This window comes from Lethenteron reissneri, chromosome 28, assembly GCF_015708825.2.
Source record: "Lethenteron reissneri isolate LAM-NWPU_2019-01 chromosome 28, ASM1570882v1, whole genome shotgun sequence".
Taxonomy (NCBI): Eukaryota; Metazoa; Chordata; class Hyperoartia; order Petromyzontiformes; family Petromyzontidae; genus Lethenteron; species Lethenteron reissneri.
In genome coordinates, this window is record NC_083806.1 from 9,923,614 (window position 1) to 9,949,212 (window position 25,599).

The 25,599-nt window shown below is 46.4% G+C and overlaps 2 protein-coding genes across 4 annotated transcripts in view; one reads left to right on the forward strand and one right to left on the reverse strand.

The window, feature by feature from the left end:
* Positions 1-6,320, reverse strand: part of HPS4 (HPS4 biogenesis of lysosomal organelles complex 3 subunit 2) — a 55,746-nt gene extending 49,426 nt beyond the window's left edge. For both annotated transcript variants that reach the window (XM_061562081.1, XM_061562080.1), the window contains exons 1-3: positions 6,042-6,320; positions 2,526-2,616; positions 1,069-1,212 (exon numbers count right to left, since the gene is read on the reverse strand). In XM_061562081.1, coding sequence (XP_061418065.1) covers positions 1,069-1,212; positions 2,526-2,616; positions 6,042-6,064 — 258 coding nt within the window. In that variant the 5' untranslated portion in view covers positions 6,065-6,320. The remainder of the gene's footprint in view (positions 1-1,068; positions 1,213-2,525; positions 2,617-6,041) is intronic.
* An 11,830-nt stretch (positions 6,321-18,150) lies between these two features.
* Positions 18,151-25,599, forward strand: part of LOC133348939 (small G protein signaling modulator 1-like) — a 165,433-nt gene continuing 157,984 nt past the window's right edge. For both annotated transcript variants that reach the window (XM_061562082.1, XM_061562083.1), the window contains exon 1: positions 18,151-19,154. In XM_061562082.1, coding sequence (XP_061418066.1) covers positions 19,092-19,154 — 63 coding nt within the window. In that variant the 5' untranslated portion in view covers positions 18,151-19,091. The remainder of the gene's footprint in view (positions 19,155-25,599) is intronic.

Consider the following 25,599-nt stretch of genomic DNA (forward strand, 5'->3'; position numbering starts at 1 on the left):
GTGCGGAAAGAACATTCGTCCCATTTCAAAGTTGCTTCTCACAAGCTGTGATCCCACATGTGCTCGTGTTTTGGCTATTACACCACCATACGGATACAAATGCCTTGAGTGACATTTGAATCCACCAAGAACTTTAAAAACGCAATCACAAAGGTCTCTGGTTGATGTGCACCATTGCCTTGATATTTTCTTCGTTTTTAACTTGGTCTCTAACTTTGTGCACAGAACATAAACTTGACTTCAAGCTTTCGTGACTGCAGGATATCTACGTGACTTTACCGAAAGACCCAAAGAATATAGACAAAACTTATTTACATGTAAAACTCCGTAAGTAGTTGCCACTGCTAGAATGGAACATGTACAAGATCTGCAGCACACTGACATACACCCATTAAACAATGTGTGCATCGATGTCCACCAGTTACCTCTACTTGGCTACCCCAAATTAATATTCTTTATTATTGTGTGGATTGCACCATTAAAAAAATCTTTTTTTTTCTCTCTACACAATCTTACTCCAATTTGGTAAATGCATCACATCCCTTTAACTTACTATCTAAATATATACAGCACCGCAATTCATGAACATCTTAAGCCATTTTGAAGCAATACATTTCAAATAACTCGAGGACTAACAGATGTGGCGTTACAAAAATTTACGAATAAAAAATAGAACGACAGTAAGAAGCAATTAACGACAGGAGAAAATGGAGGTTTTTGAGTCAGGTCTTGAACACGGGGAGAGAACACGGCTAAAATATGGAAAGAATGTGTTCTTTACTTTAGATGACACACTTTAGCAAATAATTACATTAGGGGACTGCAGCGGTTAGCGTACTGGCCATTTCATACAAATGGCTGTAGTTACATCAAAAGTTTTGTTTTACATAGTAGCAATTTTAACACTGCACAGCTTTAACATTACAACACTGTAACAGAGCTCTTGATAATTGCATCACAAGGGTTTTTTTCATTTCCAGTGGTGTTCATGTGATGACATGTCACGTTGCAGCCGTTGTGAAGGCATTTCCGAGGGAGTGGATCGCACTCCGATGGCTTAGTGCTCACCAGAAAGAAGGGGCCTTGAGTGCGCAGCGCAAACTTGACGTGACGAAGGTGCAGCATGAACGGAGGGCGGCAGGTTATTTCGGCGACACACCGCGCCACGCCTGGGAACTGACTGCACAGCAAGCGCTGTTCGTCCTCGTCCGTCTGCAAAATCCGGCACCGGTGGCTCAACGGATTGTTACATACGTGTGCGTTATTAACCTGGCGTGAATGTGACCAAGGAGGGCTCCGCACAGGTTCACTGAACTGAACATGGCCAAGTCCTGTCCAGCCTATGAGATGTCCCATCAAATAAAAGAAACAGGCTAAGATAAAGCATCATCATATACACGAGACTACAATATCAGGGGTGCAGAACATAATAGAAACATGGCAACATGACTCGCAAGTCCAACAAAGGTGTGTACAGCAGCGAGTTACATCTACATGTATGTGGGACTTCTTTCTCACTGTATATAGTCAACCACGCTAATCAGACGTGCAAATGTAAAGGCCATTTTTTATTCACTGCTAGGCAAGGGCCTCCCTAATGCCATGAGGTATAATTGACCATACTTCACCTTAATGGTCAGTGTGTGGGCTGATGCAGGATGGATTTTGCTGCACTGCCCTCTACTGCACACAATGTGTACACCACCTGCTTTGTGCATGGTAGACACCAATCCAATCATTATCCAGGCTCAAGACTGCTTCCCAAGTCTGACAGCAGGATTGGCTCCATTCTCAGTTATTCGGTCACAGGCCCACAAGCAAAAATGGTAAACAACATCTATCAGTCTAAAAAGGTTTAAGAAGCAGCATCTACCGCACCGGATGCGCGCAGTAGATGAAGGGCGTTAAAACAAAAACATTGCACGTACAAGAGGTCACGTTTTTTTTACATTATATTACATTATATCGGTGAAAGTAAAAGCAAACAAGGCAACCTTCCATTACTTTAAATATTTTGACTTTCCCCCCCAAGTCGAGCACATGTGTGCATCATGTCATGAGAACGATCAATTTGAAAGTCTCACAGAGCAGTGCGTCCTCAATGTTAGACAAAAGTCTGTGAAAGCATACATCACATAAAAGCGTCTGCGATCTTTGTTAAAGTGGCCTCTTAGTCACACTAATGGACTGCACTTCCCCACACAGCAACGTTTGTTGCATGACCAATATTCTTCATTCTCAGAGCTAGAATGTAACCTTTAAAGTGCAAAACCAAGTTGAATGTGATAAAAAAAATGAAACAGGCACTTGGCGACTGGGCTGAAACCATCGACTTGCTGCATTTGAGAACCCGGTATAAATTACGGGCAGCGGCCTGGATTTAAACCCAATATTTCTGGTGGTGCCAAGCTAAGTGTTCTTACAATCTGAGCGACGCAGCCAATCCCATCAACAATCTGAGAGGGCAGCAATTACACAATAGCCAATATGCTTTCACTGTGCAATGTTTCCGGTGGCACACCAACCTCGGGCGGGTAAAAATAGCGGATGCCTTTATCAGTGCTGTCATCTTCCCCCGTCACCTGTGATGTGTCATACACAAAAAAATACCGACACCTGGGGACAGGGGGAGGAATGGAGGTAAAGGTGGAGGGAGGGGTGTCCATTGACGCACAAACATGTGAAGCTTGCACACATTATTCTCGGCTGCTACATCACAGCAGTAGGCGTCTCGCACACTCATGACAAGCCAATCATAATTTCGAATGCATATTAAATCGTCAATTAGTCACAGCCAATCTACGTGGTGTGTTGCGCACATGATTGCACATACCTACACGTGCAGACGTGAATATTTTGACTGCCTTGAGCATGGTGGCGAGTGTGTCCAGCGACAGACCCCTGTATTACTTACACTTGCAGCCCATTGTCGATCCACTGCTGGATGAAGGCCTCCCCATGCCATATTTTTCACAAGGGTTGTTTGATCATACTCTACCACTCTGGTTAGTGCAGGTTGAAGGAGGGGGGGGGGGCAGGACCAGTTCAGATGCTCTCCACCGATGTCAGTCGTGACAAAACTCACATCGCCAGGTTCATAGAGTAGTGATTAATAATTAGTGTATTTTGGGTTGGATCGCGTAGTTATGATGTCAATGTTTTAAACTATAATCCTCCACCACCCAACAGAGCCAATCAAATCAAGTCACGTGGGCAAATATGCTCATCGACTGGGTTTATTAGCAAAACCAGAGGAGGAATGTTAAAAATCAAGCACAATTCTGACAAAATACGAACTTTCACTGGAGATTACATCCAGCATCATCAGTGTTTAACAAAAGCTCAGCTCCACACTTAGAACCGAGTGAGTTACCCACTATGCCAAAGATCCACCCCAATAATAATACGGAATGACAACACACTTAGTTGAGGTGCTCATTCACAACCCTATAAAGGGGCATAACATGAAGTCAAGTATAAAAAAAATTCCCGTAATTTAGCTGTGGAAAATGTCATATTTTAACCAGGGGAGAAACCCATTTAGATTTGTTTTGTTAATCTATAAACGTGAGATCTACGCAAATTAGTGGGAAATAAACAGTTACATCAGTCACAGTTGAAATACTCTTGCAAAATGTAGGTTTTGTAGAGGGCGGATTTACCAGTGTTTAATTATTAGTCGAACAGCTAAAGATATTTAGACATCTTCACAGCCAAATCTTTGTTTCTCCATTGTTGTTAAATGTATCTGTGCAAGTATTTCTTGCTTTAAGTATTGCACTGTTTACCCGAGCATCTAAAGCTAATTGAGATGTTCAGTTCAGAGCGTACTTCTTCTCAAGGACCACGTGAGCCCACATGTCTCTGCTAGTTCGGCACACATTGGTGGACATCTGTCATGGGTCGCAATGGCTTGACAACGCAGACCACCACATTCCTTCAACAAAGGGCCAATTTCACCTCTTTTTTTTCACAGTAATAATTACATTTTGGCTCGAGCTCGCTTGTCTAACGCAATTCGTTCTATTAAATGGTGTACGATTTCATAGTTTTTTATAATAAGTATGAGACAAAACGACTGCTGTAAAATCAATTATTCGCTCAAAAATAGGTTTGAATTAATGCTCCCAAATGATTGGATACACATATTTGGTATTATTGTCTAATTAAGTTGCTGGTGAAAGAGGCACGTGATAGATTTTTGCATCTCAGGGCCATAAGATAGCGATGGTTTGGGGAGGCCTTCATCCAGCAGTGGATTGATCATAGCTGTTAAGGTCACTGGTCAAAGGCCTTCGACTAAATTGTTTTATGCAGTTTTACGAGATATGTCACGACAGTTTTTTTCTATCCATCCATCTATCACTCAACTTTCCCAAACAGCCTTTTCAAGGCAACACAGGAGCTCTTTATATTTGTGTTTATCTGTCAGGGTGACTGTCTGTTTCAGTGTCATTGTCCGTCTGTGGCAGTGTTGTCCTGTCTCTGTCCGTCTCTGTGTCTCTGCAGTGGTTTACGCACTGCGCTACACACATCTGGCGACCCGAATAATTTAGTTATAAATTTTAAGCTTTCGTGACTGCAAGGATTCATACTCTTAGGTTGTTTTTCCTGGCAAAGTCACGTAGGTAAAAATAAATAATAAAAATAATAGAAATAATAGATTTTCTTTCTATAATTATTTTTTTTTAAATAATATAAATATAAGATTTTATTTCAATTATTATTATTATTATTATTTATTTTTACCTACGTGACTTTACCGAAAAAAACCTAAGAGTAAGAATAATTTAGCATTGAATAAGCTGTGTTAATGTGAGAGAATTAGCAGGATGTTAAAGTCAGAAATTAGCATGCAACTGGGAGATTAGCATGATGTTCATGTGAGGAATTAGCATGTAACTGGTCACGGAAGTGACTATGTTAAAGTCAGAGTTTACAGCTGTTTTTTTCACCTGAGGACGGCTGCTTGTGTTGTGGCCGAAACGTCGTGAGAATTTAGTTATATTTAATTTTTTATTATTGTCTGACAGTGTCAGTGTCTCTACGTCCCTTGTTCTGTCCTTCTCGTCTCTTCGTCTGACATCGCAACCGATCACTACCAACCAAACCCGCTTGCTACAACACCCAACTACGACTGGACATCTGTAGAACAGCGCTTTACAGCTCACCGGATTTCTCCAGTTTTTTTTTTCTTCTGAACTGCCACCCGGCATCCGAAACGCGTCCGATGTATCTTAAGACACGCCTACTCAAGACGTGCCTTCTTCCCATGACATCCAAAACTTAATATAAAAACCCGTCTCTTTACTTGTTGATGTATTGTTTAACGCTATTCGTTCAGTCGGTGCTAGTCGCCGAGGTAGCGATGGGGTTATCATTATCGTCGTTGTCATTCCTGTCGCACCGTTCCCGTTCTGCTGCCAATGTGCACAGATGCCGACACTACTTTATCGATGAGGGCGATATCGGCACCTTAAAATAAAGATCAATCGATTGAACAGCAACAGCACTCGCACGGCAAGTCGCCCGCGACAATTACATCATGACCCGTGTTGGCGACTCTTCAATGTTAATGTGGCATTCTATTACGGGGACTACTTGCCCAATTTCGATTTAAAGCTTTCGTGACTGCAGGGATTCATCTTCTTGGTTCTTTCGGTAAAGTCACGTAGAAGGGAAATAATTAAATAATAAAAATACAATTTTTTATTTTTATAATATATTTTCTTTTTATTATTTTATACGTGACTTTACCGAAAGAACCAATAAGATACTTGCCCAATGCTGATAAACCACACTTTAATAATTAACGCATTACAGCATGTATATTTAGTAACTTTCATAGCATTTCTTAAAATCTATTTTGCCCTCCTATCGTTTGTTGTTGTTGTCTTATTCTGCAATGTTTGCTGCTGCAACTTGCCGACCCGCCCATACTGGACACCTCTGTGACGGCGGCGGGAAGAGCTTCACAGCTCATCGGATTCCTGCGAGTCTCGAAATAAAGATTCCGGGACTCGCCCACGGAGATTCCTCACCAGCTCGCGTCGACGCCCGACATCGTCGAATGCCGGCGAATTCCCCTCACCACCTCCTCCTCCTCCTCGCCGTCTCCTCACGCAACGCGGTCGACGGAATCCGCGGAGACGGTCGACGAAAGCCGCGAGAGAGAGGGGCGATCCGCCTACAACTACGACTACAACAACGACTACAACAACTACAACGACGACAACAACAACTACAACAATGATGACGATGACTAAGTTGTTTGCAGGTCCCCGCCAAAAAAAGTTGCTCGCGACTGCCGCGCGCGTGAACCAAATACAGCGGGGGGGGCGACCCGGAAGCGACTCGCCCCGCCCCCTCCCCCTCAGGCTCCACCCCCTCAGGCTCCACCCCCTCCCCCTCAGGCTCCGCCCCCTCCCCCTCAGGCACCACCCCTCCCCCTCAGGCCCCACCCCCGCCCCCTCAGGCCCCGCCCCCTCAGGCCCCACCCCCTCAGGCCCCTCCCCCCTCAGGCCCCACCCCCTTCAAGCCCCACCCCCTCAGGCCTCACGTGCGTGAGATCCTTAGGCTTCACGTGAGATCCTTAGGGTTCACGTGAGATCCTTAGGGTTCACGTGTGAGATCCTTAGGGTTCACGTGTGAGATCCTTAGGGTTCACGTGTGAGATCCTTAGGGTTCAAGCGCCAGACTTCGACCTTGCCAACTCAGAGGGATTTTTGTTTAAAATTTTCTAGATTAAAAAAAAACATGGCCTCAACAAATGTGTGTTATGAACAAGGGCTATTGTCCGAAACGTCGCCTGCTGTATATTTTATTGTTTTAAATCCTTTATATTAAGTTCGCTTGCTTGCGTGCGTGCGTGCTTGCTTGCGTGCTTGCTTGCTTACGACCGTGCAAATCTTTCGGTCGTTTTTTTAATCCCACTTCCCGTGATCCAATCGAGCTGACATTTTCCACACAGACTCGTTGTGCCAGACAATTAATGTTCGTGAAAAAAAATTCCCAAAATTTTACACTTTTTAGGCAAAAAAATTTTATTTTACATATATTCAAATAGAACGCATTCATGGCTTTGGCTGAACGTCACAGTGTAAGAGCCCAGAGCGTAACCCCTCCACAGGCCGTGGCGGAGTAGCGCAGTTGGTAGCGCCCTCGCTTCCCATGCCAAAGGTCGCGGGATCGATCCCCGCGTCCTCCGCAGGCGAATATATTTTTAAATCCTTTATATTAAGTTCGCTTGCTTGCTTAGGACCGTGCAAATCTTTCGCTCGTTTTTTAACCCACTTCCCGTGATCCAATCGAGCTGACATTTTCCACACAGACTCGTTGTGTGTGACAATTAGTTTTCGTGAAAAAAAATTCCAAAATTTTACACTGTTTAGGGAAAACAAATTAAATATTTAATTACCAATTGCTTAATGGTGGCAAACAATCATCTGACCCATAGGTGGCAGCCATCTCAAGCCAGAGGACGAGAGGACTTTAGCCGCCACGCATATAAAGGATTTATAGTGAAAAACTTTGTTTTTACGGGTTTACTTGTTTCCCCTTCTAAGGATGAATCGAACGCCTCAATGAAACACGAGATTTCTATGACCTCGAGTCGAATGTGATGCTGATTTGCATATTAATCGATGAGTACAATGTGGACGATATTGGAAAGTTTCAGAGTTAATTTGAGACACGGAACTTATTATTGTATGTGCATACACTTGATACAGTAAATTTAGCTGTGACGGTCCCATCTGAAGACGGGGACTTGTGTTGCCTCCGAAACGTCGTGATTTAATTGAGTTATTTCAATTTATTTTATTTTATTGTTATTATTTTACCTACGTGACTTTACCGAAAAAACCTAAGAGTAATACTCTTAGGTTGATTCTCGTGTTGGTGACACAGTTTTGAGTACATGCTGAATGTCAGCGTACCTTTCTGCCTGGAAAGTCTTATTTTACAAGATGCAATACACTACTTTTAAATATATGATACACTACCTTAGTATTGGACTGTTCTTCCGACTGAACAGATCTTTAGGGGCCGTCCATAAATGACGTCACGCACCTGGGGGGGGTCAGACATTTGTGACGATGTGTGACGAGGGGGGGTTTGAGAAACGCGACGTCACATCAAAATGCGCAACTTTAAATAAATATAGACAACACGTTCTACTTAATTAAATAGACTTTTTAATAAATGTTTTCTCCTACAACATCAGAGTGCAGCAGCTCCACATTAAATACGCACTACAATGATAATAGTTTAAAGCGATTTGAAGCATGTTTTATTTTGGGGGGGGGGGTGGGGCAGAGCTTTGTGACGTCATATTTGAGGGGGGGCCTGACTTTTTGTGACGCCACGTGACGAGGCTGTGGGTGTCAAAAATCGTCCAAAATCGCGTGACGTCATTTATGGACGGCCCCTTATGACATCATTATCTTGTATCACCAGGGGGCACTACACACATGGCTCTGGTTAAAGATTGGCATTCTGCTGTGCTCTTTAAAAGCCAGGTCTACCCAAACAGCCATTGTCACACACACACACACTGATCTAATCGCTCCATCTCTGTGCTGGTCATCCTCTTCAAAGCGTATCTCTTTAGGCTGCCATTCCTCCACGAAAAAGTAAACTATTTTTTATTTCAACAGGTAAGGCCCACTGAGCCATGTCGTTCTTTTTCAGAAGCGCCCTGGCCACAAATGAAAGCTCAACGAAGTGGCTTATCATAACCGTGGACATTTATAGCAGCCAAATACTTGAAATGCATGTTTCTAAATGTGGAGGGGAAAACCGGAGGACCCGTATAAAAATCCATATGACCACGGGGTAAACATGCAAACTCCAAATATATAGACGTCAGGGTGGGGATCGAACCCACGACGTCCTGTATACCAGGCGAAGTAGTTAACATCTTGTGACCGTGGTGCCCCTATCACCAGTATAGTCCATAGACCCATCACATCGATCATTGTGTTTTCCTCAAGCCCTTTTAATTTTCTTAATTATCAAAATTATGCTTCTGATTTGTGTTTTTTTTCCTGATCCATGGGTTCCTCTTCCATGCATCTCAGAAAAATTCCAAGCAAGCATTGTCACCTATCCAAATTTGCCTGGGTTCTAATTTGTTTTTGGTGTGTGAATTGAGATAGATCTATTATGGCATCCATTCCAAGAGACTTGTCTGGCCGAGCCAAACAATTTACAGACTCCAGCCCTTGGACTCACTTCTTGAATTGTGCTGCAAGCTTAGTTCCAGGCTGACCCCAGAACAAGGTATGTCATCACGCGCATAGTCACTTTAAGATGTTTTCTTGTTCATGTTTTTGTTTGTTGCGGTTGCACCCGATTCAAGAGCCGAATGGCCCACAGGGCTATACCAAATAAATGAAACTGAAAACGCACAATTTCCATCACTCGCTTCGGTGTAAATGTCTGACCGCGTTAGCATTAAAACAACGTGGTAAATGGAGTGCAAAAATAACAGCTTATAATTTTAAATGTCTAGCCTAACCAATGACTACAGTAAAACGTGTTTAAATGAAACAAATTACGTGGTGACGCTGCTGCATTGGCGAAGTTGCACGAGCACAATTAACAAAAAGTAACTCAACGAAATTGTCGATAACGCTGCCTTAAAAGAAACATATTTGGTCACGTTTCAGGCAATGCAGCCTTCTTCATAGCACACACATAAATAAGCCAGAGAGATAGAGTTAATAAAGTTTGAAGACTGCACCTAACACCATGGGGCGTGATGGAAATTTTATTTTTCAATTGTTTTATGATAAGCAGTTTTGAAATAGATATCGTTACCTCATAGTAGCTATTGAGTAACTTAAAAAAGATCACTCGGTGACCACCACCCTCTTTGGCTAGAGAGGGCAGAGTTAAGAGGGGAGGTGATGACGTTGGTGTTTACGGTAATCTCCTAAGTCATTCACAAGAGTTAGCCCATTGTCTGCTGATGTTAGGGTCCGCTATGTCCACATTTGAAAATGAGCAGAAAATAACTCAATGGGGACTATACATAGCAATCATTGCCCCCCTACTGGCAGGCGAATGCCCCAGGTCACTCGTGTTAATGACACTATGCTGGTAATTTGAGTTCTGACGTGGTAAAACAATTCATAATCAACGTTTTTGGGTTTAGATCGCGTTATTTATAAATGTGTCGTAACCCTCCACCACCCGACACGGCCAATCAGTAAAAAAGTGTCACGTTGACAAACGACAAATAGTTCACTGCTTTAGCCCACCGGTGTGTTGAAGCCACAACATTTACAATTTGAGTACGACGTTTCGCTGGTAATTGCATCCAGCATCATCGGGCAATTCGCCAGAAAGCCTACGTGTTAAACAGTGGTAAAACAAATAACTTGAAAGACGAATTTGTGTACACAGTACATAATCATATTTGTTGGGCTTGAAATCCCACGTAGCAGGGAGGAGTGCCATATTATCGTTGTGTTATGGGGGTCCTATTGAAGGGTAAAACGGATTAAGGTGCAGCCCTGCAATCTCTCACTCGTGTCACTACTGGGGGAGAGGGTAGGGGTCGGACAGAGGCAGGGAGAAGAAACGGTCTTATTGTCGCAACTGTCACACGGGAGGTCAAACCGGTGACCTTTGGACTGCCAGTCCAGTGCGCTAACCATCACATCACGGCAACATCCCAGACGGAAGATGTTACGCGCTTTTTTTTCCCAATGTGACGTGTTGCCTTCTGCAAACACTGTAGCCTGTACCAACAGTAATTGGTGAATATGTTAGAACAAGCCACATTTCACAAGTGCACGTCTTACAATAGCTTCTGACCTTTGGAAATGTTATGACATAACACTGGGAGAGATGACTTTCTGGCAATATTTTTTTTTGCCTCCGCTAAAATGTAGATTCATGATTCTCAATGTGAAGCAATTGAGCATGAAATGACGGCAATGATTTGATGTAACATTTTATTGGAGCTCTCAAAACGTTCAAGTTTTATTCATCACAAATATGACTGAAAAACAGTTTGTGCGTTCTAAAGTCGTTTTTAAATATGTTCCGTCGACTCATATGATCCTGGGGTAACGGTATTGCCACATGCAAATGGAGGTTTCCTATGCTCTGGGCATGCTGTACGTACTTGTGAAAATGTGGCACATTTAGCTGCCCATGCACACGTAAAAAAATAGACAAATGGCATATGAAACACAAACTGCTCTTGCAGAGACAGTATAACAGTTAAGGGAGGAAACAAAATGATTAAACGCACCAATCAAAGTGCATGTGGGAGTGAGGATGGGAGCTGCAAATACAATTTGTCAATTGCATTGCCATTGAAAGGTTATCTTCTAGAAGATAGCTTCGATTAGCACGGTTGGCTATGTACGGCAAGAAAAAAGTTGAACATACATACATTGAGGTGACTTCTTATTTGAAACAGGGGAGTCACAAACTGACGATTATGACTACACGGCTTTAATATGTGCCGCATAATGAGACTTAAGTTTCGATTTAAAGCTTTCGTGACTGCAGGGATTCGTCTTCTTGGTTCTTTCGGTAAAGTCACGTAGAAGGGAAGTAATAAAATAATAAAAATGAAACAATAAAATAATTCTCACGACGTTTCGGCCACAATGCAAGCAGCCGTCCTCAGGTGAAGAACAGTTCTGACGCTGTCTTTCCGACAGACCTGTTCTTCACCTGAGGACGGCTGCTTGCGTTGTGGCCGAAACGTCGTGAGAATTATTTTATTATGTTTTATTTTATTATTTTATTATTTCCCTTCTACGTGACTTTACCGAAAGAACCAAGAAGATGAGACTTAAGTTGTTACTCTGGTCACGGGCAGATCGTTTATCGATGTTTGGGCACCGGGTTGATGACATTAGTTGTGATTTTTCACGAAGCAGAGTGGGCCGCATGAAGGCTACCATCTTCCATCCTGACTACATAATGTCTGCCAGTTATAGTTTTTTCCACCAAGTTACTGCACATGTTCCTAGAACACACAGGGTTCTACAGACTGCTGAGAAGTAACTGAGATGTCAAAAACAATGATAGGCAAGGACATATCTCCCCGAGAAGATGCTCCATTAACCGTTGTAATTTAATTTACCGAGCGTCAACTGCTCAGGAGTTCTGCAGTATGCACATGCTGCCCTGTTTAACTAACCGGTAGCCCACTCTGTCTTTGTAAGGGTACCAGCACTAAACCCCCGCACCCTGACTGACCAGTTCAACCCAGGAAACTGGCAGGAGGTAAAGAGAGGTCTCACGATTGGCCGTTGAAACATGCGGAGATGAGATTACTACAATTGGTGGGCCGTCTCCTTGGCAAGATCTTTCCGTATTTGCAATCGTTTTTACTGCAATAGGAAACTGGCAGGAGGTAAAATTAACCCGTAAAAACAAAGTTTTTCACTATAAATCCTTTATATGCGTGGCGGCTAGAGTCCTCTCGTCCTCTGGCTTGAGATGGCTGCCACCTATGGGTCAGATGATTGCCTGCCACCATTAAGCAATTGGTAATTAAATATAATTTATTTTTTCCTAAAAAGTGTAAAATTTTGAAAGTTTTTTTGCACGAAAATAAGTTGTCACGCACAACGAGCCTGTGTGCAAAATGTCAGCTCGATTGGATCACGGGAAGTGGGTTAAAAAACGACCGAAAGATTTGCACGGTCGTAAGCGCGCAAGCAAGCACGCAAGTGAACTTGATATAAAGGATTTAAAAAAGAGGTCTCACGGTTGGCTGTTGAAACATGCGGAGATGAGATTACTACAATTGGTGGGCCGTCTCCTTGGCGAGATCTTTCCGTATTTGCAATCGTTTTTACTGCAATACGAATGTAAGTTTAAATCCCAACCACTCTAATTAATGTTTTTAATAAAAAAGTGGCCACGAACACCCCGGAGTGACTCCACAAAACCCAGGGGACCATACGTCGCATTCAATGGGCACTTCCAAACACATGTACGGTCTATTTCATACATATTTAAAAGCTGCCCTATAAATGTTTTATTCTTTACAGTGGCTGTTTGACAAACTATCCGTGCAGTTACAATATATGAATGCTATTTATTCAGTGATTTCAGTCCAGCATTATTTATTACTTTAGTTATTTTGCCTTGACGAAGCAAATGCAGCATGCAGCCACAAGTGTTAAATTTACATACAGTACGGTGAAACATTTAATATGCATATATTTAAAAAAACTAATCTCGGAGGCGTTTTCTACCAAAGGCGTATTTATTGTGCATTACATTGTAATGATCCTGTGCATCTCATTTTGTCAAAGGATAGCGCTTAATATATGGATTTTACTCCCATTGCATGTGTGCCAATAAGCCGCTGCTAAAACAGCTTGCAGCACATTGGCTGACTTCACCAGTGAACCTGAAATCCTCTTTGACACAGTTACATTTGCTATCACACAGACCTGACGAACTGAATAAAGTCCGCAGAATTCACACCTTTTGATACTCACCGTACTCTTTCTGCCATTTGTTAACATCGCCTTGCTCGGGTTATCTTATTTTTAGCCTGTATTGTTACATCTTTTGTGCAAATAAAACAAAATATCTTTGGAACACCCATTAATGCACAGCTTGATTCTTCATACTTTTCATGATTTTTTTTGGTGTGGATAAATTCTATAATCAGTCTTGGCCAGTAGTAACTAGTTTTGCACAGAGCTTCAACATTATCAATATCAATTGAGTGTCCTTGTTGGCACACATGTTCTGCCACTGCCGACAGTTGTATTTGGGAGTATTTTATATTCCTTTCGTGTTATTTTAGTCTCGTGCTGATCATTCGTCTTGTCTGCCCACCATAGCATTTACCACAAGAGCAATTAATCCGGTGCACACATTCTGTCGATAGCTTCGGTAATACATCTTTAGTACCAGATATTAATTGCTGTCTTTTATGTACCGTGCCAAATCTGACTCGGATGGTTTGTTTTTCCAAACATCTGGCTAGTTTATCAGTTACTCCCGCAATGTACGGTATTTTATAGTTTTAATTACTTGGTCAGTTTCAACGCTCGTGTTATTTGATTTGGTTTTGGCATTCAGTGCCCTGTTGATTTGTACATCATTGTAACCGTTTAATTGCAGCGCTTCTTTAACATATTTAATTTCACTTCGCAGACAATCACCATCTGACACTTTCTTAGCCCGACGTATGAGCGTCTTGATGAGAGAGGATTTCTGTACGGGGTGATGGTGTGACTCTGCATTCAGATACGCGTCAGTGTGCATTTTCTTTAGGTAAACGCCGTGTGATATTTTACAATTTCGACTGCGCCCGAGAAGAAAATCCAGAAATGAGAGAGTGTCGAGGTCGCTAGCCCCCGAGATCCCTCCCTCGACAATGCCAACGGCCGGGCCAACATCATCCCTCGCTCCCCCGCTACTGTGCGAACCGCCGCTGAGCTCCTCACCCATGGTGTGGAAGCCGCCGCTCGAGGATTCCCCTCCACCGCGGGTCCGCGCAATGGGCATGGTCAATTACCGAGTAGTATCCTGCCCCTCTCTACTACGATACTTCCCTTCCCAATCGCGCGCCTGCAACCCACACGGAGCGAACGCACGCACGCCCACACACACGCCGCTCCGCGCACTCCAACTCAACTCACGTTATACTCGCGCACCTGCATCACACACGGAGCGAACACACGCGACACCCACTCACGCACCGCTCTGCGCAGCGCTCCCCCGAGGCGAGCCGCAGCACTACAGAATCACTGCGTACCCACGCGCAACCCGCGCGCTCAGCTCGGCGCAGCGCTCACTCACGTGGCGAACCACTGTGCACACAGCGCACCCACACGCTCACACTGCACGACAAGATCACGCGAGACCACGCTTCGCTATTAATGATTTATTATATGCTACCTGCGAATTGATGTTGAATCAGTGAGTCGACGAGGCTGGTCTATTCCACCCAAACCTGTACCTATCCCCTATTTATCGGCTTACGCTACCCTACTTCACCTCCCCACTCACTGTTTGGTGCCCGCGGAGGTTCGCTGCTCTCTGCGCTCACAGCGCACCTCGATGCGTCGCACGGACGTCCGGGTCGCTGGCTGGAACTCCTGCTGGTCCGCTGGCCTGGAGAGAAGAGAGCTATTTCCCCTCTGCGCCCCTCTATTTATCCTCCCTACCTCAAAGGGGATGCTGCGCTAAACAATGGGCTCGCGATCCTCTGGCACGCGCACGGCGGTTCTGGGCGCTGTTGATATGCTAATCAGTGTGCTGCGTGCAAGGCGTAAATCCTAATTAATCCCTTACCCTCCCTAACAATGGGGCCTGCGCGCTCAAGCGCAATTATCCCAACCCTCCATGACTATGCGCAACAGCCCCTGTGATCCCGCTATTCATGCTGTCCCGTGCCTCCCCTGCTTGCCCCGTCGACTCGTGGGGGTGTGTGTGGGGGGAAATGCGCCTCAACCGCGGTGGCCGAATGCCCCACGCCGCGACCACACAATATTAAGGCCGGCCGCAGCGCCGCGGTGCCACGTAGCACGGGGGAGGTCATCCAATTCCCTGATCGCCGGAAACCGTGAGAATTAATCCCGATAAGGGTCTCTCGGATAAAAACCGGTCGGCCAGGCGACCTCCCCTCGGAGCTCTATGGGGGGGGGGGGAAATGAGTGCGGGTGTGTTCATGTGAGGTGAGGGGGACGCGGGGTCGGCTCCGTTGCTTGGTGGTGGCGAGGTCGGGGATTTGGTGCCTGCCGAACGACTTCGCGGCGGCGGCATCACAAGAGTTATGTCAACTTCTACTTCCATAGTGAACTGAGATGATTTAGAAATTCGTTAAGCGTATCTTTGCCGTGTGGCCAGACCACCAATATGTCATCCACATATCTATAGCAAGCAGAGGGTTTCAGTGTGCTTGAAGCTATTGCTCTTGCTTCAGTCTTCCGTGTACTGCTCATCCCGTTCCCCACGTTATTCATCCACGTTCTCACCCCCCCACTCACAGTTTTCCTCACTGCGCGGGTGCCTCTCTCTACTCTCCACCTCCTCATTCTCTTGATCATCCATCCGGAGTTCACCTACCCACGTGTTTTAATCCCATATCCTTCGCTTAATCATCCACGCGGAGTTTACTTACCCACGTGTTTCAATCCTACATCCTTCCTTAATCATCCACCCAGAGTTCACCTACACACGTGTTTCAATCCCACATCCTTCATTAATCATCCACCCGGAGTTCACCTCCCCACTATTTCAATCCTACATCCTTCCATAATAATTCACCTGGAGTTCACCTACCCACGTGTTTCAATCCTACATCCTTCGCTTAATCATCCACCCGGAGTTCACCTACCCACGTGTTTCAATCCTACATCCTTCGCTTAATCATCCACCCGGAGTTCACCTACCCACGTGTTTCAATCCTACATCCTTCTTTGATCATCCACCCGGAGTTCACCTCCCCACTATTTCAATCCTACATCCTTCCATAATAATTCACCCGGAGTTCACCTACCCACGTGTTTCAATCCTACGTCCTTCCATAATAATTCACCCGGAGTTCACCTACCCACTTGTTTCAATCCTACATCCTTCCTTAATCGTAATAATTACACGACAGGACACCCCTGGTAAAATCGAGGCTTCTCCAATGGACTGGCTTATCCAGATATAAAAAAAAATTAATATACTGCAGACAGCCTTTATGGCTGGTTTTAGGAAAATAGTCATATTTCCAAAATAAATAAATAAATAACTGACTTTTTTTTTTTCATCTAAAATAATTACTCGAACCAAAAAATATATATATACAAAAGCGAATCGAAGGAAAACCCGGGCGTGAATTAGACGGTTACATGACCTCGCATAGGCTCGTGCAGTGCTAATGACGGCTGCACGCGCACAATGCGCACGCAGCCGTCATTAGCACTGGACGAGAAAGGCTGATCGTAGATTCGACGCGGATGCTCCTAGATCCGTCATTTCCCCCGTTCTCATTGACAAAGTCGGGTGGCAATTTTCGCGACGCATCACAAATAATTCGTCCACACTGTCCTGCAACATTATCTTTTTCTCTATCAAGGCAATCTCATCGCATGGAAATTAAACGCATTTCGCCCTACCACTTGAGGTCGGGGATGAAAGCCTTTAAAACAAAAAAAAAACCGTGCAATATCCTAAACACAACCACTCCATGACCTCACCAAAGATTAAAGTCGCCTACCGCCGCATCACCTCCATCGGCACCCCCACCCCCGCATCATCATCACCACCACCACCACCTCTGCGTGCCATGGAATCTGTCTATAGAGTGTTGGGGCAACGTTGGCTGTCCGCGGGTAGCACCTATGAAGATTGGCAACTTCACGCGAGGTGGCTAATACCACGCCCGGTCGCCTTTGTCTCTCTTTCTTCTACACCTGTACCATCGGGGACTCGGCTTCGGCCGAGTGGACTTTGGGAAGAGGCTGCACGGCTTCACATATTTCGTGAGCGGGAATCGAAGTCTGATCGGCCGCGGGTTCGTAGCGCAGTGGCACTAACCACGGCGCCACCGCTCTCCCCCACGTGTGCTTCTCACAATGACAAAGACCCCCCGCGTAGGCTTAACGGGCTTTTGGGGCAAGTGCTGTTAGCGAGCACCTATGAGGTGGTGTGGCCAGCACCGCGTGCGACCGCCTTTGTCTCCCCAGTGGCGATGTCTACACACCGCACCAGGTACTCATTTGAGGCTGAGTCGACCCACGGGAGGCGCAGTTACCCGGTTCAGATTATTCGTCACCCGACGTTGGCCCTGAGCGGGAATCGAACTCGGTTCGCCGGGTTCGCAGCGCAGCGCTCACTGCTACACCGCGCACTAACCCCTACGCTTCCTATCCGCCGGTGGAAACGAGCCACCTCTGCCATGCATGTGCGGGTGACAATCGAGGATGAAGGTAGGGCGAGAGGTGGTGCTTGCTTCGGGTCTGGAAACCCCCTCTCCCCCCCCACCCTACAGAATAGTCTCTCCCATGCATCCCTCCTCCTGGAGGTTGTGCACACTCACGCACGCGCGTGTGGTGAGTGTTATAGAGAGAGAGAGAGCGAGCGAGAGAGAGAGAGGAGACACGGGCGTTACACGAGCTCTTGTCAGCTGCTCAGCCAAACCGCGCACGTAGCCTCCACCGCGCACGCACTAGCGACGTCACCGCCAAGAGCTCCTACATCATCCCACACGCGAGAGAGAGAGAGCGTCAGAGAGAGAGAGAGCGCGCCAGAGAGAGGGAGCCAGAGAGAGAGAGAGCCAGAGAGAGAGAGCTGCACACGACAGACACACGCAAACATAACATACGCACAGCGAGGGAGGCTGTTACAGGAACGGTATTCGATTAAAGTCGTGCATACAGACGCACTCCGCACGCGGAGTGGCGTGTGCATGCGTAGAGAGTTGCAATTTGCGAGCGCCTGCCGTCATCACATCGCCAGAAGCAGTGACAACACGAGCGGCACCACCGCCTGTGCCGGGAGACTGCGCTGCTGCCTGGCGAGGTCTTCTCGGGGAAAGACATCGCGTGCGACGAGACAGCAGCAACTCATCACCACCACCACGATCATCATCCTAAACATTATCGTCTGCAGCTTCAGTGTCTCCATCACAGCCACCGCTATCATCACTTGCATCACCACCTTTTTCAGCATTAGCATCATCATCATCGCAACGGTGTACATCATCACCACCGGCATCATCATCTCGACGTTCATCGCCATCATCAGCACCACCAGCAGCACCTCTACCAGAACCATCATCATCAGCACCACCAGTAGCACCTCCACCAGCACCATCATCATCATCAGCACCACCAGTAGCACCTCTACCAGTATCATCATCAGCAGCACCACTAGCACCATCATCATCATCATCATCAGCACCACCAGTAGCACCTCTACCAGTATCATCATCATCAGCACCTCCACCAGCACCATCATCAGCACCACCAGCAGCACCTCTACCAGCACCATCATCATCATCGGCACCACCACCACCAGCACCACCTACATCAGCACCGTCGTCGTCATCGCCTCCATCAGCAACTGCACCACCACCACAACCATCACCTCTCCGTGCCATGGAGCCGCCTGAAACAGTGTCCGAGCTGCGCCAGAGGCTACTGAAGGGCGTCAAGAAAGAGGTAAATGCATTACATCTGTAACGTTCACAACGCTGTCATCGTTGCAATAAATGCAAGGTAGTGCCGTGTTTAAATATAACGCATAAATGCAATGTAAAATGTCATCATCATCACCACCATCTGTAAACGTTACATTATGTCTATATTACGTATTGTACCATCTTTACAGTCTGTTATATTCCTGTGTCTGGCAGCAATATGGTTCAGGAGCTGCGTGCCAATGTCGAGGTTCTGCTGCTAGCCACGTTGAGAGAGGGCATTCAGGAGCGAGAGTCGGCGTTACGGGCACGTTACACGCGTGTAAAACGTATGTAGCGTGTCATACGTAACCTCTAATACAGAGTGCACACATCGTGTGTTTTAAATAATGCAGAGGCGACTGAATGAAAAAAACTCGTGCTGCCGCTGCTGCTGCTGCTGGTGTTTGTTGTTGTTGTTTGTGGTGGTGGTGGTGGGCGAGTGTTCAATTCAATTCCCTGTTGCGCTTAGCCGGAGGGGGGGGGGGGGGTAGACATCCAGACGCGTGCAGCAGCAGCAGCAGGAGGGCAACAGATACAGATCCCATTCATAATCAAGATCTTTGGGTTAGATCGCGTTATTTATCAATGTGTCGCATTCATTCTGGAAAAATCGCCCGAAGATGCTGGATGTATCTTTACTGAAGGCTTTCGTGACTGTAGGAATTCATATTCTTTGGGTCTTTCGGTAAAGTCACGTAGAAGGGAAATAATAAAATAATAAATATAAAACATAATAAAATAATTCTCACGACATTTCGGCCACAACGCAAGCAGCCTCCTCAGGTGAAGAACAGGTCTGTCGGAAAGACAGCGTCTGAATGAATAAATGTCTCACATTCATTCATTGAATGAGACATTCATTCAATAAGACATTCATTCATTCAATGAATGTTTCACATTCATTAATTGAATGAGACATTCATTCAGACGCTGTCTTTCCGACAGCCCTGTTCGTCACCTGAGGACGGCTGCTTGCGTTGTGGCCGAAACTTCATGAGAATTGTATTTTATTATGTTTTATTTTTATTACTTCCCTTCTACGTGACTTAACCGAAAGAACCAAGAAGATGAATCCCAGCAGTCACGAAAGCTTTAAATCGAAATTTATTTCTCTCTTGTAAACGCGACACATTTTTTAATGATTGGCCGTGTCGGGTGGTGGAGGGTTGCGACACATTGATAAATAACGCGAAATCCAACCCAAAAATCTTTATCATCAATAATACTGGTCGCGAAAGCCTGCCACGTGTTCAACTATGCGCAGATCCCGTTTAATAGGCGCCGCTGTTTGTCACGTCAGAGGGTGCGCGTCGATTGATGCAGCACATCTGGCTGTGACGGTCCCACCTGATGACGGAGACTTGTGTTGCCTCCGAAACGTCGTGATTTTTATTTTTATTTTATTAATTTCATTTTTTACCTACATGGTGACTTTACCGAAAGAACTAAGAGTATGAATCCTTGCAGTCACGAAAGCTTCAAATCTAGAATTCCTCCTCCTGCCCAACGTTTCTCCTGGCGGCGGAGGAGGAGGTCCCCGATTCATTTGTGTTTGTCCCGCTACTGATTCTGTCATAAATTGCGAGCAATCGCTGCTTGCCCCCAGTCACACACGTGCATCACACACACGCCTCTCTCTCTCGCTTAACAAAAAAACAAAGATCCCCCGTATAGCCTGTAACAGACTGTTGGGGCAAGTGCTGTTAGCGAGCACCTATGAAGGCCGGCACGGCACGCGAGGGGGTGGGTGACCAGCACCACGCCAGGCCGCCTTTGTCTCCCCAGTGGCGATGTTTTTACGCACCACGTTCTCATTTGAGGCTGAGTCGACCTAGGGGAGGCCCAGGACAGTTTCAGATAATCGTAACTGATGAAGGTCGTGAGCGGGAATCGAACTCGGGTCGTCAGGTTCGTAGCGCAGTGCACTGACCGCTACACTACCGCTCCTCACACACTCACACACTACACACCACACTCTACACTACACAATACACACTCCACACACTCACACACTCCACACCACACACTCACACACACCACACACTCCACACACACACTACAACCCACACACTCACACACTCCACACCACACACTCACACACACCACACACTCCACGCACACACTCCACACTCCACACCACACACTCACACACACCACACACACTACACATACACTACACACCACACACTCCACACCACACACGCACCATACACTCACACACACACACTACACACTCACACACTCCACACACTCACACACACACCATACACTCACACACCACCCACTCCACACCACACACTCCACACCACACACACACAACATACACTCACACACCACCCACTCTACACCACAAACTCCACACCACACACACACACACCATACACTCACACACCACCCACTCCACACACACACACTCCACACACACACTCACACACTCCACACACACACTACACACCACACACTCACTCCAACCACGCACTCACACACTCCACACCACACACACACTCCACACACACTCCACACACACACTCCACACTCCATACCACACACCACGCACTCACACACTCCACACCACACACACACCACACACACTCTACACTACACACTCCACACCACACACACACTCACACACACAATCACACACTCCACACACACACTCACACACTCCACACCACACACTCACACCACACCACACACTCACACACTCCACACCACACACTCACTCACACACACACCACCCACTCCACACACACACTACACACCACACACTCCACACCACACACACACCACACACTACACACCACACACTCACACACACACCACACACTCCACACACACACTACACACCACACACTCACACACACACACCACACACTCCACACCACACACACTCCACACACACACACTCCACACTACGCACCACACACTCACACACTCCACGCACACACTCCACACCACACACACTACACACACACTCCACACAACACACTCACACACTCCCCACCACACACACTCCACACTCCACACTACACACCACACACTCACACACTACACACCACACACTCACTCACACACACACCACACACTCCACACACACACTACACACCACACACTCCACACTACACACCACACACTACACACCACACACTCCACACACACACTCCACACACACTACACACCACACACTACACACCACACACTACACACCACACACTCCACACACACCCCACACACTACACACCACACACTCACTCACACACACTCACACACTCCACGCCACACACTCACACACACTCACACACTCCACACACACACTACACACCACACACCCACACACTCCACACCACACACTCCACACACTACACACACTCCACACACACACTCCACACCACACACTCAACACCACACACTCACTCACACACACACCACACACTCCACACCACACACTCCACAAACACACTACACACCACACACTCACACACTCCACACACACACTCCACACCACACACTCACTCACACACTCCACACCACACACACTCCACACACTCACACACACCACACCCTCCACACACACCACACACTCCACACACACACTACACACCACACACTCACACACTCCACACCACACACTCACGCACACCACATACTCCACACACACACTCCACACACACACTCCACACACACACTCCACACCACACTCACACACACACACTACACACCACACACTCACACTCCACAACACACACTACACACACTCTACACCACACACACACTATACACCACACACTCACACACTCCACACACACACTCCACACCACACACTCACTCACACACACACCACACACTCCACACACACACTCCACACCACACACACTCCACACACTCACACACACCACACCCTCCACACACACCACACACTCCACACACACACTACACACCACACACTCACACACTCCACACCACACACTCACACACACCACATACTCCACACACACACTCCACACACACACTCCACACACACACTCCACACCACACTCACACACACACACACTACACACCACACACTCACACTCCACAACACACACTACACACACTCTACACCACACACACACTACACACCACACACTCACACACTCCACACCACACACCACGCACTCACACACTCCACACCACACTCCACACCACACACACTCACACACTTCACACACACTCCACACTACACACACTACACACACTCACACACTACACACTCCACACTCACGCAAGCGTGCCCACTTATGATATTTGGTATCAGCTGTTGGGAAATATTTTGCGGGTAATGGCCGACCCGACACGCGCACCACGACTTGCATGAAATGCGAGGCAAATGAGGCAGACGAATTTTTTAAATCGCTTTATTTGACCAAGTAAGGCCCCACTGAGCTTTGTAGATCACAAATAACAGTCAAATTAAGTGGCTTACCGTCGTGTGGAAATTCATAGCGGCCAAAAACTCTAAAAAGCCACGTTGATTCTAAACGTGGAGGGGGGAAAAAACCGGAGTACCCACGGAAAAATCAACGCGACCACGGGGGAGAGAGACACGCAAACTCCAAAATATACAGCAGCAGGCATCGTCAGGGTTGGGATAGAACCCACAACCTCCTGTATACCAGGCGAGGGAGTTAACATTTTGATCCCGTGGCGCCCTCTGAGGGAATTGCCAAGCCAAGTCACACCGCAGTGATAGCAGCAACGTAGCTGGAGTGACTTGTGTAATTAATCGATTTGCCAAACAGGAGTGAATATATTTGCAATTAAATGTCCCGCTTTCTCCTGCCTAATGGGAGGAAACATGCAATTGACAATGCTTGAACAATTTAACCTGTAACTTGTGTTTATGGTGGAATAATAGTACGCGACATACGATGGGTATTTATTTCAATATAATACTGTGAAGGTATTCATCACACACACCAGCAATTGTATAGGGTATCCGTCAAGGTATCATCCATCATTAAATCATTATAATTAGTAGTTTGAGCTCGGTCGATAAAATGACACACACGCACACACTTGGTCATGGAAATGTAATCGTATGCGTTTCATCTTCTTGGTTCTTTCGGTAAAGTCACGTAGAAGCAAAATAATAAAATAATAAAAATAAAACATAATAAAATAATTCTCACGACGTTTCGGCCACAACGCAAGTAGCCTTCTCGACAGACCTATTCTCCACCTGAAGACGGCTGCTTGCGTTGTGGCTGAAACGTCGTGAGAATAATTGTATTATGTTGTATTTTTATTATTTTATTATTTTCCTTCTACGTGACTTTACCGAAAGAACCAAGAAGATGAATCCCTGCAGTCACGAAAGCTTTAAATCGTATGCGTTTCATCATCTCAAACCCTTACGTGTACACTCTGGCATTATATGTGCACAATGCCGTGTGTGGACACGCTCCGGTGCATTCTCTAGTTGCTGAGAAATTAGCCTGCAGCTTAGAATACGTGGGTTGCAAACTGCGAGTGCGGTTTAAAAAAAAATCATTTCTTAACACAATCGTTTTGTTATCGCTGCGTGGGCAGCGGAGGAGTTTGTTATTTTTTTGTTATTTTCTTTGAACTTATTTACGTGACTTTACCGAAAGATCCAAAGAATATGAGTTACCCAATATTACAATGCGGTGATCAAAGCAGGGGGTGGAGCGGTGGTGCAGCGGTTAGCGCACTCGGTCGATTTTCAGCCACGGCTGATGTGAGTGGCGATTTGTTATCTGAACCAGTCAGCCCTGGGTCTCCCCTTCAACGCATTTTGGCGTCCTCTGGTCTAACACCGTTTGAGACGAGGCTCTAAAGAAAGCTGTCTCTGGTGTGGACAAATCAGTTTCAAAGGCAACGCATGTTTTTTTTGTTTGCATTCTGACCGCGAGTATTGTGGTTAATGCCGACATGATTCCTTGCCAAAGGTTTCAGTTTGGTGCATTAACATCTTAACACAGCTGTTTTGTTGCCAGAAAAAAATGGGAAAACATATTCTCATAGTGAAGATGCTTCGCTCTGGCGATGCGACGGCGCTGCATTCCAGGATTATCACACAGGTGAAAAGGGGTGTGGTGGGGGTGGTGGGCAACGACGCCGCTTTTAATGAGACGCAGAGCACAGGTGCTGGCACGGTTCTTAATGGCCAGCGGGTTGTGCCAGTGGAATAAACGTGCCGCTTGCCGACTGCCGCGGGTCACTTAGCGGGGGGGAGTCACACGCAGGGAGATGCCGCAGCTGCGCGCTTGCCAAATCCACCAGGCGTTCGGTAACGGGGACCACCCCCCTCCGCCCCCCCCCGCACCTCGCACCCCCGATTAATTTCATGAATCACCTGCTTCCCCCGTTGTAGTTGTTGGGGGAGTCCTCGGGGGCAACGGTGGATGAGCGAGTATCGTGAACGA